This window comes from Monopterus albus, unplaced genomic scaffold (assembly GCF_001952655.1).
Source record: "Monopterus albus unplaced genomic scaffold, M_albus_1.0 scaffold76.1, whole genome shotgun sequence".
Classification (NCBI taxonomy): domain Eukaryota; kingdom Metazoa; phylum Chordata; class Actinopteri; order Synbranchiformes; family Synbranchidae; genus Monopterus; species Monopterus albus.
This window is the reverse complement of record NW_018127956.1, coordinates 419,322-434,495: the sequence shown is the minus strand read 5'-3', so window position 1 is coordinate 434,495 and position 15,174 is coordinate 419,322. Positions and strand designations below refer to the sequence as shown.

The following is a 15,174-nucleotide window of genomic DNA, read 5'->3' as shown; positions in this document are numbered from 1 at the left end:
TCCTTTTTGTCCAACACCTCATATTCCTCTACCTCTCATATTGTTATCCATAGTTGATGGATGTACCTGTGCCATCTGTGCACTTTGAACTGGCTTATGATTTGTACCTTCTCATCACATAATTAGAAACAAGTGTGAACAATTTTGAATCGTTGTGTGTAAACGATGACAACTGTGCTTTAGTTGTGTTTAGGTTCTGCTGTCCTCTGTTTAGTGTTTTGCGACATCACAGTGTGAATTGTGTTTTAGTGAGTGAGAATGTGTTTAGAGTTTAGCAAAAAGAGTGCATGAGATTTGCTAACAGAGTCTAAGTGCCTGAACTTGTTTAAGGTTTTACAGAAAGAGTGATTTATTCAACAAATTGGTTTAGGCTATTGAGAATTTGGTTCAGAGAATGGGGTTTATTGTTTTAGCAATTGTGAAAAACTGTATAATGTCCCATAGCAGGTAACTACTCTCCTAAAAATATGGGAGTCTCAGCTGTGGTAAATTAGAGCTTGTAAGGCTTCACAATTGTCCGTTTCTGCCCCACAGTGGTGTCACAGCTGTGCAGTCAAACTGTTAAAGGCTATTTCATTTTTGTTAGACCTCATTACAGGTGCAGTGCCATATTTAACCAGACTAACTGACCTTCAGCAGCTGTTTCATACATTTGGTTAAACTCACCGAACACTTGGAAAGATGTGCAAAATGACAGTGAGTGCTGTTGTGAGGAGTGAGGGAATCCTTGTTTGTCTTTGTTCTGTAGAGAAAGCGCCATAAAACTAGAGAGGGGACCTCTACAAACATTGTTATACTGATGTGAGTCTGTGGGGGGAGACAAAGACGGGTATTTTTACCCACAGGGTGAGTTTGGCTTATATCTCAACCAGCTGATAGACTGCTGTGGCTATAGTCATAGCAGCAAACAATCAAATGCCATTTTTGCAGAAGGTAGAATGAGTCATGAGATTGAAAAACTATTTTATACAGTTATTTTAACATGTTTTTTTTTTGTTTTTGCTGTTTTGTTGTGAAGTGTTTAATAGGGTTAAAGTCATTGTATATAGTGTGATAAAGTGTTGTATGTACACAGTAAGAAGTCATGGCTGACTGTTCTGACAAAATGATATGTGTGGGCAGGTAGTAGTTAATATCTTCTGCAAAACTCTCACCTGTTGAAGAAATCAATTTGTTTGCTGTTGGTAAAGTGATAAAAATCATAAATTGCACATTATTAGAGTCACTTTCAGACTGCCATCATGACACGTTGGAGCATAATGAAGAAGTGCTTTTGACTGGAGACAGGTTACCTGCTCAGTGAGTGTAAATTGTGTTTGCATTCCAGATCTAAAAAAGTTTCAGTACGTCCTCTGTCCCCTGTGCAATTCAGTTGTCCCCCCACAGATCCTGTCAGTCTATCATAATAAACAAATCAGTTTTGTCACACTAATAAACTTGAGTGCAGTCCTGCATCTTCTGTTTATTTCATAAACTCCTCTCCTTCATCCATGCTCCTTCATTGTCCCTATTTGTGTGCTCACATGTGACTTTGCTTATTGCTTTCTAGGATCAGCTTTCATGTCACCAGTCTAAACCTCTGACGCGCTTCATAGTGTCTTTAACAGTGGAAGGTGAAGAATGAAAGAGCAGCTCAAGCTGAAGTATGGTTTGAATGATTTATATGACATTGATGAATCTTTTATGCTATAAGCTGGTATTTATAAAACATGATTTATCGCCAGATGGTGCCACAAAGCAATGCTGCTCTGCAGAACTTTTTTTTATTTGTTCTCACTTAAATATATTTAGCATGCAAACTAGCATGGCTGTTTAGCAAGATGAAACTTGATCTGTTTCTTTTGCACGCAAAGGTCTTGATATATTTGGGATATTGCAGTTAGTTCTCAAGTGTCTCTGCACTGTGGAAAGCAGAGGGGGTTTGTAGATGTTGAAGTAGTTTCAATTTTAAGGGGCATGCGATAAATTGCAAAGATAATTAACGTATTTTCATCTTTAAAATATTCAAATAAGTTTATAAATTGGTTCCAGTGAGGTTCCGCAGGGTACACAGAACATAATTAATTGCGATGAAAGTTTCTGTAATTAATTATCAATCAATTATTTAATTGTTTCTGTAATAAGCAAGCAACACTACATTAACATATCTTTCCTCTGTGATACTATGAATTAAAACAAAAGCAAGACCACTGACATCTTTATTTTAATTAACTTCTATTAAAGGTTTTTTTTATTCATGCTGGCATTAAAACAAGATATAATTATATTGAAAGGATGTCACACAAAATTATATTTATTTAAAATGTGCACTTATTTTGCCAAAATATTCAGCACACAATGCTACTATTGCTTTTATATATGTCACCACTAATCACTATTCAGCACTGAGGGACTGATTTACTAAGAAAATGGTTTGGCGCAACTGTGCGCTGCGGTTTCCACTGACTTCGTGGCACAGTCTGAATGTATTCAGTGTCTGATTTATTGAGACAGCAGCTCATTACGCAGTCAGCTCCCGCACTGCGTCTGGAAGTGAATGAGAGCTGCACACTTAAAAGGTGGCATGTTAATATGATCACTAAGCTCAGAATAGTTGTCTGGATTAGAACATATTTACTTTGGCTGCGGTTCAACTCCACCTGAGAAAAACTGCTACTCAATATTAGGCCATTAATAAAATTACATTATAATATTTATTTGAAAAGCACTTGGAGGTAAATATTTTTAAAGTTAAAAAAGAGTTGATATATGGCAAATTGAAGACTCGTGAAGATACACAACAAAGATCATACAATCACAAGACGGACAAGGAGAGATTTCTGTGTGCAGTGATTGTATGTTGATTGTTAAAATCCAATTCAGGTTTGATGTACTCAAACCACAAATGCCCGTCCACTGTCCTTTTGTGTTCCAATAATTAGACATAGTGTTCATTAATAGTCTAATGGCTTAATTTGTGGTTGTAATAATAGGGGTTTGTAGTCCCATCTGGGCCGTGTTTAACCTACACCTCCTTTCACAATTGACCTCCAGCGGAATGTATAATCATCTACTAACTAGTATCCTATTATTTGCGTGGCCCTTCCTTAAATGCAATACACACTATGTGATGAGTGAGATGCAAACTGTGTTTGCTGCGACTGTTTTATATTGTACAGCTCATGTGTTTGGGGCAGAATATAGCCTTAGTAAATCTGGTCCCTCATTTTTGACAAAATAAACATATGCATACAAAAATAGCAGCTTCCAAAGATATACATTTCTATATAAACTACACGGATTCTTCAGATGTGACTTTAGAATAGAAATGTAAGAAAATGGAACTGAAAAACAAGCATAGGCCACTCTTTACCTTACTCCTGTTTAACTAACATGCATGATGACTTTTCTCCTACCCAGAAACCTGGCAACATTCTCCCCCTTAAAGGTCTTTTGTTGTGCTGCAGCAGTGTGACCTCCTTTCTGCTTTCACTCCCTTCACCATCCTTCACTTCTTCAACTCCATAAAAATTGATGACACCAGCAGGATGGTCTAGATACACACCTAGAGTAGTGCACTGAGGAATATTGCGAATTTTTGTGTTAATGCCATTGAACCACGCCTGGTAGTAGGATCCACCCCACCCAAGACCCCAGGACAGCTCGTTCTCTCCCAGTCCACAGGGCCCATCACATCCCTTCCTCCCTGCCTCTTCATCAGTGACTCCGACAGTCACCCAGCCAGAATATTTCACTTCCCAGTAAGCTCGGAAGCCTAGAATACCTTCTTTACAAAGAACCTCAAAAAAGAAGAGAAATTATATACAATATAAATAATATTATAAATTAAGCATAAATATTAAAATGCAGCCTCTAGATTTGTGATTTAAGTTTTAAACCTACCTGTGGGGAAAACTCGTATCTCTCTGGCCTGTCCAGGACAGGACAAGTGACATCATCAGTCATGTGCGATACCTTGGATTCATCCTCTGTGATCCACAGCATCTTATTGGCTGTCTTCTCATCCAGGGAAAGGTTAATCCAGTCTGCAGCATGTGAAAGTGAAAGAGTAGAGTTACAAGAAAGGAAATTTGAGGCACCATCATACAAGGCAATATAGATTGATGTTACTGTACATTTTAGAAGGTCAGCTCTGCATGTAGGCTCAGGGATGTTGGGCTCATAGTCCGGGATATTTTCTGAAAGATGAGAAAAGTCCTGTTAAAGAACGGTGGTGGTGATACACTGATGACATGCAACAGCACTGAAAATAGAAAGGTAAACTCTCAGAGGTCTGACAAAACTGCAGCATTACACATTAGCACAAGTTATTTGATTTTCTCACCGTGTCCACTGGTTGCAGGTATGATTCTTGTACTGGGAGCACTGGTTGGCATCTTTATCACTTCTTGCCTTGTTGAAGTTTCCTGAATTTTGGTGCCCATCAGCAGCATACTGCTGCGATGATGCAAATAACTTCTTTATATACCCCCAGGAAAGAGAGGGTATTAAAAGTTTTGGAAGGGCCCTTGGGGCTCCATAAGAGAATTTTTTTGGTAAGGTATGCAGAGATTATGGGCTCACTAGTCAGCCACAGAGCCTGCCAAACCAAGATATGGATGTCAGTGTCAACACCTGACCTGCTGACCGGTATGGATCTGGGTACTCTAGTAATGAATTTGTTTTTCCAATTACCCTGTCATATCTCTGATCCCATCTCAGGACTGTGGGCATACTGCACAGAACAGAGGGGTTGCATAAAAGTGGAAAAACAGAACTTAACTGTACTTTCAAACCCTTAAGAAATAGTAATGAAAAAAAAAAGAGAAACCAGTTTCAGTGGGGTTTCATTTGGAACAGACTTCAGTGAAACCGTGCATGTTTAAACATTACTTGAAGGCAAATATAGAACATTTTAAGGTTATACCAAATTTTCTCATGTCCTTTATCTCTTCTATTCTTACGGTAGACTTAAGTTTACACACTAAAGTACAGGATTGACATGCTGCTATCCAGGGGCGCCGCTAGCAGTTTTGGGCCCTATGAAAAAATTTGAAGTTGGGCCCTCTACCTCACCCATCTGTGGGCCCCCAAAGTTTGTGGGCCCTTAGAATCATCCTAACTTCCCCCCCTAACGGCACCCGTGCTGCTATCATTCCATGTAGTCTCTTTATATATTAATATACTGCATTTATGTACAGTATAGGCCTTCCCTGTGATTATAACAGTTGATCAGTGATTTATTAAAAACCAGTCAGTGGTTATTATTTGGTGACCAGTCAAGTTGCAGTTTATACACGTCTGTCCAGACTCGTATAATATATATAGTGAAGATTTTGAAGGAATATACAATATTGTTCAAAATAATAGCAGTACACTGTGACTAACCAGAATAATCCAGGTTTTTAGTATATTTTTTATTGCTACATGGCAAACAAGTTACCAGTAGGTGCAGTAGATTCTCAGAAAGCAAACAAGACCCAGCATTCATGATATGCACGCTCTTAAGGCTGTGCAACTGGGCAATTAGTTGAAAGGGGTGTGTTCAAAAAAATAGCAGTGTCTGCCGTTGACTGTACAAACACAAAACTATGTTGTACAAACGTTTTTGTTTCTAGGATTTAGCAATCCTGTGAATCACTAAACTAATATTTAGTTGTATGACCACAGTTTGTTATAACTGCTTCACATCTGTGTGGCATGGAGTCAACCAACTTGTGGCACCTTTCAGCTGTTATTACACTCCATGATTCTTTAACAACATTCCACAATTCATTTACATTTCTTGGTTTTGCTTCAGAAACAGCATTTTTGATATCACCCCACAAGTTCTCGATTGGATTAAGGTCCGGGGATTGGGCTGGCCACTCCATAACATTAATTTTGTTGGTTTGGAACCAACACTTTGCTCGTTTACTAGTGTGTTTGGGGTCATTGTCTTGTTGAAACAACCATTTCAAGGGCATGTCCTCTTCAGCATAAGGCAACATGACCTCTTCAAGTATTTTGACATATGCAAACTGATCCATGATCCCTGGTATGCGATAAATAGGCCCAACACCATAGTAGGAGAAACATGCCCATATCATGATGCTTGCACCACCATGCTTCACTGTCTTCACTGTGTACTGTGGCTTGAATTCAGAGTTTGGGGGTCATCTCACAAACTGTCTGTGGCCCTTGGACCCAAAAAGAACAATTTTACTCTCATCAGTCCACAAAATGTTCCTCCATTTCTCTTTAGGCCAGTTGATGTGTTCTTTGGCAAATTGTAACCTCTTCTGCACATGCCTTTTTTTTGCCCAATCCCCGGACCTTAATCCAATCGAGGACTTGTGGGGTGATATCAAAAATGCTGTTTCTGAAGCAAAACCAAGAAATGTAAATGAATTGTGGAATGTTGTTAAAGAATCATGGAGTGTAATAACAGCTGAAAGGTGCCACAAGTTGGTTGACTCCATGCCACACAGATGTGAAGCAGTTATAACAAACTGTGGTCATACAACTAAATATTAGTTTAGTGATTCACAGGATTGCTAAATCCTAGAAACAAAAACGTTTGTACAACATAGTTTTGTGTTTGTACAGTCAACGGCAGACACTGCTATTTTTTTGAACACACCCCTTTCAACTAATTGCCCAATTGCACAGCCTTAAGAGCGTGCATATCATGAATGCTGGGTCTTGTTTGCTTTCTGAGAATCTACTGCACCTACTGGTAACTTGTTTGCCATGTAGCAATAAAAAATATACTAAAAACCTGGATTATTGTGGTTAGTCACAGTGTACTGCTATTATTTTGAACAATACTGTAATAAAAGCAAAATGGAGGTTATCAATATATTGACATGTATGATTCTAGAAAATGATTTTCACTCAGAAATGTGCTGTCTTCACTGAGAGGCTATTTTTTACAGAGGGGTGCAGAGGATTGATAGAAAGCTTTGTCATATTATCCTTGAGTCCAAGTGGACATGTCTAGCTTAAAGAAGCTTGAGTCTCCTCAAGGCATTCCGGATATATCGTGTTAACAAGAATAGGATGGATAGATGGACAACCCAAAAACATAATTCAGCTGACCACGACTGTCGCCTGCACAGTGGCTTAAAAGAAACTTCCCCCTCACTGTAAAGTATTCTATAGACACTCTGAAGGGTTAAAAAGTGAAGTAATGTCCTTGGTCACCCAGAGCAACCACTGAACGTGGCCACAGCTGGGTTTTTGGCAGATATCACTTGTCTGTCAACAGTGTTTTAAAAGCCTGGTGCCGCTGGCTTATGACCAGCCTATGAGAGGACACCTTTTGGATCCCAGCCACATGCAAACCCCTTATCCACACTCCTCTCTTTTATTTCCAATAAATGCCATTGAGAGCAGTCTGGTAAAACACTATAGCTCCTGGTATGTACTGTTCAGTATGTCAGTTGCAGTGCCGTCAGTTTCAGTCATCTGTTTGGACAGTCATAAACTCAAGAAGGATAGGACTCCCTTGACTAGACATTTGACAGGTTTCCCAAAACAGTACGCCCCTTAGACATACAGCCTGCAGTGGAAAAGATACCACAAGAAAGGCTTTAGTATCAGTGACATGATGTTCTTTAACTCAGGCCTTGTGCAACAAGACATTTGTTACGGTATACGGTTGTTGTGATCTCAGTAGCATAACTGAACCTGGTGATGAAGCAAGGAAACTTTGGTCAAATGACTCATTGTCATCTAAGAGGCTTACTTATACATGGGGCTTTATATGGGTTTATTGTACACAGCAACCTCAGGAAGAAGGAATATGAGAATCTGGAGACCAAAATGGTCCCAGTGGTGGTATGAGCACTCAGGTCTCACTCCATAAGGGTGAGAAGGGAATTTCATATATGTCTATATACAGTATATGGAAACCCTCAATTTCCTTTTCAGTGTATGATTATTAGATGTTATAGAATATCATGTACTCAAGTGACAATCGATGTCCTGTTTGTTCTAATGGTTTTACATCACTAGATTCAAGTTAACTGTGTTTTGTATATACACAAATATGCTCTTCATTTATTGTGCAATTTGTTTAAATACTGCAAATTTAGCTAATAAAATTAAGCAAATTAAACTGTAGATGTGTAGACAGATTTTACTGTACTGCATGTGTGATCATTTAAATAATAGGTACCGGTAATGATTTCATGTTTCATTTCATGCTGTTTATTGTAAGACACACACTTTTCTTGATGGAATAATTAAGTATTTCAGTGTTCATATGTTCTTAGCTTAAAATATTTATAAGGCTGTGTCAGTGAAGAACAGGATAGGCTTTATACTGTAAATGTTTCAGCAAGAGAAATACTTCACTTTGATCATTTCTTTAATAGGGAGTGTATTTAGATATTTTACACTTTTAAAGAGTGAATGAAGTTTCATAATTATAGAATGTTATTGCACCTGTTGAACCTCATACTGCTTGACATCTAAAACCTGGAACTGTCCCGAGAAGATTTACAGCTTTGCAGCTGTGTGTATGTGTGTTTATACCATTCATCTCCTCTACCACCAATACCTCAGTGTTGTCACCGCAATGTGTCGAGATTGGTTGTAGAGAAAGGAGGGGGGTGGTTTAAGATAGGTAATAGGAGGTGTCCAACAAACATCTGAGCATCCAGCCAACCTTTTTAAGGAAAAGCATAGATACGCAGCTCCATCTACAAGCCTCCGGACTCCTCCCGTCCTATCAGTAGGTTTTATTTCATGTTCGCACTCTCTGACTCCTTTGCCTTAGTCCTGCATTAAAGGTGTATAGGAACTGCATTAAGTTGTCACACAGTGAAGCCAACGGACACTCATCATACTCAGAGAGATCAGTGACATCAGGTGGAGACGGGGTCGCCACAGGAACAGATACCAGCTCTTCGACCTCAAGCTGGTATCGCAATGCCTACTACAACAGGAAGTATTTCTGACACCTGGAAGTCAGATAAAGGTGAGCTTTAGTTTCTACATTTCACACAAATTAGAATCACCGATTACTGAAATGTAATACCTAAGTTATGTCCTGTATAATCTCATACATTTTTTAACAACTCTGACATAATTAGATTTTACAATTGTCCAGCTCTTGTGTGAAATTTTAAATAATATTGGAGCATATTAATTGGTGCAACTAATTGTATAACAACAATGCTTTCAATTTACTGATTTAATAGTGAGGTAAATCCTAAGTGCATGGGTCACTAGGGTTTATGTGTGTGTGTGTAAGAAAAATGTTATAATTCAACCCACTGATTTCATGCTTGTCCTTATGAGAGATGTTTTATTTTCTGGGAGCAAGGGTCTGTAAGTGTCGGCATGAAAAACGATTTAACACGCTGTACTGTGTGTTTAACATGCTGTATCATGCTGATTTTGGCATGCAGCTGTGTGCTACTGTGTCAGCGTGTTAAAAACCTGTACTGTTGCCATCTACAATCTTGCAACCACCATGCAATTGCTGCTGTAGAGATTTTCAGTATAGCTGTTTGCTTTTTAATAGTTATCCAGCACACTGTGGTACAAAGGACTGAGTGTCACACACTTCAAGTTTTTTGTTACTACTATTGAAACATGCAGTATGGAGTTCATCGTCCACAGTGAAAACACTCAAATCCAGTCAGAGTTTGACTTACTAGCCTGGGGCAGATTGCTACAGAGGGACTGTGGCTGTGTTCATAGCTTTACAGCCCTCTTTTAACAACAAGTGCACAGCAGTAGATTTTGGCACATGGACTATATGGATGGCTCCAAGCGAATGTGATAGTTAAGTGTAGGAACACAATGTGCAAAAAAGCTGGCTGAAGTGAAATAATAAAACTGAGGGTGTGGTTATTAATAAACTAATAGGCTACTTAGTAAGCCACGTCGCTGGACCCATGGTTCTAATGCTGCTGGTTACTGTGAGGCATGACAATAAGAACTCAACAAATTGCCTTTACTAGAAATTGCACTGTTGACTGGGTGGTGCAAAGTAGCATGACCTGGACACACAGCACCTCAAATCTGCAGTCAAAGGCAGATATATTACTATGAGATTAGAATTCTGTTCTGAAGACATATGTTTAACCAAAATACCAACAACTTCCTCTGCCCTATCACAAATTTATTAACCTGTTTGCACCTCTCCTCCAACCGAATGCACTGCGTGCTCGTGCCTGGCACCAAAATACAGACAGGCAAATCGGATTTCAAGATCAGGAATTAACCATACTGCCCAACTGCAGCTTGCACTGGTCGCAGCACAAAAATAGGGCCTTAAATGTTTTGTTATGTTGCCAGGTTGTAATGAGGCCAGAGGAAGCAGGTAGTTTCATTTCCTTGAAGATTACTATATCCAGACAGATGGTGTAATGTTCGCGCACGGACTTTTTCAGCATCCAGTCTGCAGAGACACAAAAATCAGTTCATTAAGATGTGACTTGCATGATAAAAAGAACCTTTAAGTTAAGAAAAATATGGTTATGATGACTGGTGGGTTTAAAGTGCTCTGAGCTTGATGTCTGTCTCAGAGCCTACAATGCCATATAAAACCAACTTTAATTGATTTGATTAGGATTCATGCAGTGTCAAATTTCATTCCTGTTCTCAGCTGGTTTTCTAGGTGTGAATGGAATATCTAGTTTATTTTAGAGGTGACATTGCCTGTCGATATAAATAAAACACATTACTTACTGTATGTTAGTACACACTGGCATCTTAATGCAGTGGGGATTAGGTGTCTCCTCTTCTTAATCTCTGTCCTTAGCAAATAACTGGAGATGACATGCTTTCACTTGACACCAAAGCATTCCATATGAAAAGGGCAGTAGGTTTAAGCCTTTTATGTAATCATAACTTATCAATTAATACTTCAAGGTAAATTATAACATAATGCTGCTGCCTGAAATCAAGTTGGAATCTAAATGCTGGTAGACTTTTAATTAGTCTGTATTCCTATAAGCACCTTTTATTAAAACACGTCGCCTATGCTATTCATTTTTGAAATAGAGTCACATGTGTTACATTTCATCATGTTCACATAAGTTCTGTTGTAGCACAGCTACATTTGCTTTGAGATCAGTTTTAAATTGTAATCTTACTTTTTGGATGACTCCCCTGGTTGTATTTTACATTACTAAAATAATGTTGGATCTTCTAACTTGTGCAAGCAATTCATGTCCTTCTTCTTATGCGCTAAAGTGCTCTGAGCTTCATGCTGTGTTCTTGCATGGCTGAACCCAAGCCTGCAGCATGTGAGGTGGCTTGGTAATTTCAACCATCAGGCATGAATCAACCACTGGCTCCAAAAAGCATGTGATGATCTGACAGAGGCAGATGGTTCTAAGTATACATAGTTTTACTGAGTCTCACTTTATCACCTGTTCAGACACACCTAACACATACAGTACTATATAGAGTAACTTACAAAATGTATAACTGCCACATATGTTTATCTTACCTTTTACTTTGCTATATGAAAACACAGTTTTGTTTTTCTTGTAGCAAAAACAGTCAAAATGGAAAACACACCCGCAGGTAAGAGAGTCATTTTACCACAAGCTTGATTACAGTATTTGGATTAAATATATTTTGTGCTATGGATTCTGCTCCAGCTATGGCTCTCCTGACCTGAAATTTGACTGTTACTTTACTCAGAGAACACTCCAGCCTATGAACCAGATATCCCTGAGCCCAGATTCAGAGCTGATCTCCTCAAATGTAAGAACAGCTCTTAACTTTTTTTTTACACATTTTCTCTTTTTTTATCCTCTAACAATTCAGTTCAAACATGACTTTTCATTAAATCATTGTTTCTTCTTGTTTTTTCAGACTGGATAAACCTTTCCTTGGATCACAACACAGCCAACAGGACACTGTGGCTGTCAAGAGACGGTGATAAAGTGGCCCGTAAAACTGATGATATCACTTGTCCTGTCCTGGATAGAGCAGAGAGATATGAGTATTTGCCACAGGTCTGAAATTACAGTATTTAAAATGTATTTCAGTTTCAAGATCGATGGTGTAAAATAATACGAGTGCCATGAGCTTGTCATCACCATGCTATAACCGGTGGAGTTTGATGTCACTGTAAGACACAGAACATAGTGTTATGATCCAGAGGGCTGAGCCAACTAGTGTGGAAAGACAGACTGATCTAATGTTTCCTCAGTAGCAGCTATATTATATCAAAGTTTATCTTAGATTACTGCTAACTTATTGCGTGCTGTTATTCTCATCCTTGTTCCCCAAGGTTCTTTGCAAACAAGGCATCCTGGGCTTTCGAGGCTACTGGGAGGTAAAAGTTTCTGGATGGGTTGTGGTCGGGGTCGCATACGAAGGGTCAGGAAGGAAGACCAGGGATGGACCCATCGGCCTGGGAGAGAATGAGGAGTCCTGGAGTTTTGGCTGGAGTGGCTCCAGCTATCATGCCTGGCACAAAGGCCGTGTAATGGAGATCAAGGGGATTCCCAAGTGCTCTAGAATTGGCGTATATCTTGATCAGCCTGCTGGTATTCTTAATTACTATGCTGTGGAGGAGGCTACTGAGGGTGCAGGAGTAAAGGAGGTCACACTTTTGAAGCAGTTTAAGAGCACTTTTACTGAGAAGATGGTGCCAGGGTTTTGGGTGGGGATACAATCTGAATGTGTGATTGTAAAGAAGGAGGAATAAACAATGGAATCCACATTATAAAATATGAAGGTCAGTGATCAAGAGCTGAACTCTGGCTGAGGGATGATTAAAATTGCTCTCATCCTATTATATTAAACTGGACAAAACCAGCATGTTATCATTTGTCAGGGATGTCAGAGGAATATTTACACATAACATAAACATATTTAAATCATTTGGACAATGCATGACAAATCATAACATTGGTGCACAGATTCATTACATCCAGTATCTCTACGATAGATATACAGTTGATAGTTTAGTACATCTCAATAAAGGGAGCAAAGTACAATCAGTAGGGTTTCAGTTGTTTTTCACATTTTATATATTTATATGTATTTTTATTCCTCCATTGTTATTGTTTGCTAAGAATGTATATGGTTGGCTAGTATGGTATAAATATATGTAGAATGTTATGTACACAAATGTTTAAATAAATAATAAAGCACTGAATAAGATATATTTTGTCCTTTTTTTATCTGAATAATACAGTAACATAAGAGTGACAGTAAAAATATGCAACCGATGATATAATACTGTAACCGACCAAATCAAACCTACACTAAGTCATACTATTGCTCACATGTTCTTCCTTCCTGCTACAGACTTGGAGTCAATTTTCTAGCCAAGCACCTGTTTACCCTTTTGGATCTCCCTACTAGTACGAGCTAAAGGGCTCCAAATGCACTGTAAAATAATTTCACAGTGTATTTTTGTAATTTTATTACCACTTCCTTGTATGTTGGAAATACAGGAACATTTGCCAAATAAACAGGAAGTCTGTAAAATAAACAGGAAAATTCTGTAAAATGATGAAATTTTTACAGTGTGATTTTGGTGATTTTTATGTTTAACTTGAGGACAAATGTGGAAGATGTTACAATAAACAATCTTATCTATTCTAATATGATTTTGTCCTTGAACAAAGGCTTGGTAACCTGGTGTTGGAACTAAACAATGGATGGACATTGTGGACCATAGATACCACATAGTTTACCACCTTCTTTGTTCAGCTTGATCAAGGTGATTATACGGTATGACCTGCATCAATGGCAAGACACCTGATTACACCTGATTACACATTCCTGATTCTACTTTCAGCTATGTTTCCAACCATCTTCTTGCTCTTTTGAACAGATTCCCAAGGTTTCATGAGCATCAGATGTCTATGTTAGCTTCACTCCAATCCATATGTCAAAGTCAAGTTCATACAAAGCCATAAGCCCCTACTGAGAACCCGTTCCCCTTACCCCAACACCTCCTCCAGACCAGACACTCCCTGCCTCATCTTTACTGAGGCTATACAAGCCAAGTTGAAGACGAAGACTGTAACTTTTCCATGGATGCATTAAAGATTTTTTTCTGGGCCTGGATTATTAGCACAGAACCTCAAGATGTCCACTAGACCCAACTCTACAATAATCCCCCCAGAGACCAGCAACTCAGGTACAATGCTAGGAATACAAAGTAATGGTAAGCCATTACAGTAAACATTAAAACATTAATGAATTTGCATTGTAACAAAGTGTAAGCCTCTTTTCTTAGGAGCATATTCTCTTCTCCTAAAACAGTTATTGCCAGCTGTGGCAGGTATTAATTTGTGCTTAGAATCAACAAATGTTTCCGTTTGTTCGCCTTATTATACTTTTAGAAACATGACTTTAAATGTATTTCTCTCTCATTTAATTGCATTGCATTGTATAATACTGTATTTCAGATTCTGCCAACTTGTGTTTTCATGAGGACTAGCAATCTTTTGTCATATATAATAAGACAATGAAAGGTATAATTGTAAGTGGTGGCATCCATGCAAAATACCAAACATATTATGAGAAGCATTTTTAAACCTTTATGTATTTATTGAATCTCTTTTAAAATGTCATATCATGGATTGAATCAATGAATCTTACACATTTCTACTTCATTATGTGTTGTATATTTTACAACAGTGAAAATGCATGACAGAGACCAAGCTGTTGTGATTTTGCTGCTGTTAGACATTTTATTGTTATATAACTTATGACATCAATGATACAATAATGGTTTCATGCATAATTAATCTAAAAAAAAATCTTGTTTCTTACATGTTTTAGGTACAATTTTTATATAAAAACACCATCTCAGTGCTAAATTACTCATTCAGTATATAATTTCCTAACAGGATTGTTAGAGGACTGTGTCATATGTTAGTGAGGAACAAGAAACACTTTGCGTCACTGCAGCTTAACTTTGAGCTTTACATTTTTAGCAAAGAATACTAAACCCACCAAGAATGAGACAACAATTGCAGGTAATGGATTTGATGCATGTTTTAGCATATTTATACTCTTTACAAATTGTGATGTAGTTTGTATTTAAGCCAGTTTTCTCTCCTTACAGAAAATGTTTCCACTCATGTGTCAGATATTCCAGAGCCAACAAGCAGAGCTGAGCTCATGAAGTGTATGAACAGGTTTTGTTTGTTTCTTTTATGTTCAGCTATATTTTTCTAGATTTAGAGTCATTCAACAAAATGAAAACCACCACTCATT

The 15,174-nt window shown here is 38.2% G+C and overlaps 2 protein-coding genes across 3 annotated transcripts; one reads left to right on the top strand and one right to left on the bottom strand.

Moving 5' to 3' along the window:
- The first annotated feature begins 1,575 nt into the window (after window positions 1-1,575).
- LOC109963633 (stonustoxin subunit beta-like) lies at window positions 1,576-12,874 on the top strand. 2 transcript variants are annotated; one of them, XM_020606319.1, is made up of 5 exons: window positions 1,576-1,643; window positions 11,476-11,508; window positions 11,629-11,691; window positions 11,803-11,945; window positions 12,224-12,874. In XM_020606319.1, the coding sequence occupies exons 2-5, from the start codon at window positions 11,490-11,492 to the stop codon at window positions 12,641-12,643; spliced, it is 645 nt and encodes a 214-aa protein (XP_020461975.1). In that variant the 5' UTR covers window positions 1,576-1,643; window positions 11,476-11,489; the 3' UTR covers window positions 12,644-12,874. The 2 variants fall into 2 exon arrangements, with proteins under 2 accessions (XP_020461975.1, XP_020461974.1); XM_020606318.1 differs by lacking the exon at window positions 1,576-1,643 and adding an exon at window positions 8,613-8,944.
- Window positions 2,825-4,376, bottom strand: LOC109963520 (tripartite motif-containing protein 16-like protein). Its single transcript, XM_020606096.1, has 4 exons — window positions 4,325-4,376; window positions 4,116-4,178; window positions 3,883-4,025; window positions 2,825-3,779 (listed from the first exon to the last, which is right to left on the bottom strand). The coding sequence occupies exons 1-4, from the start codon at window positions 4,374-4,376 to the stop codon at window positions 3,354-3,356; spliced, it is 684 nt and encodes a 227-aa protein (XP_020461752.1). The 3' UTR covers window positions 2,825-3,353.
- Window positions 12,875-15,174: the final 2,300 nt, after the last annotated feature.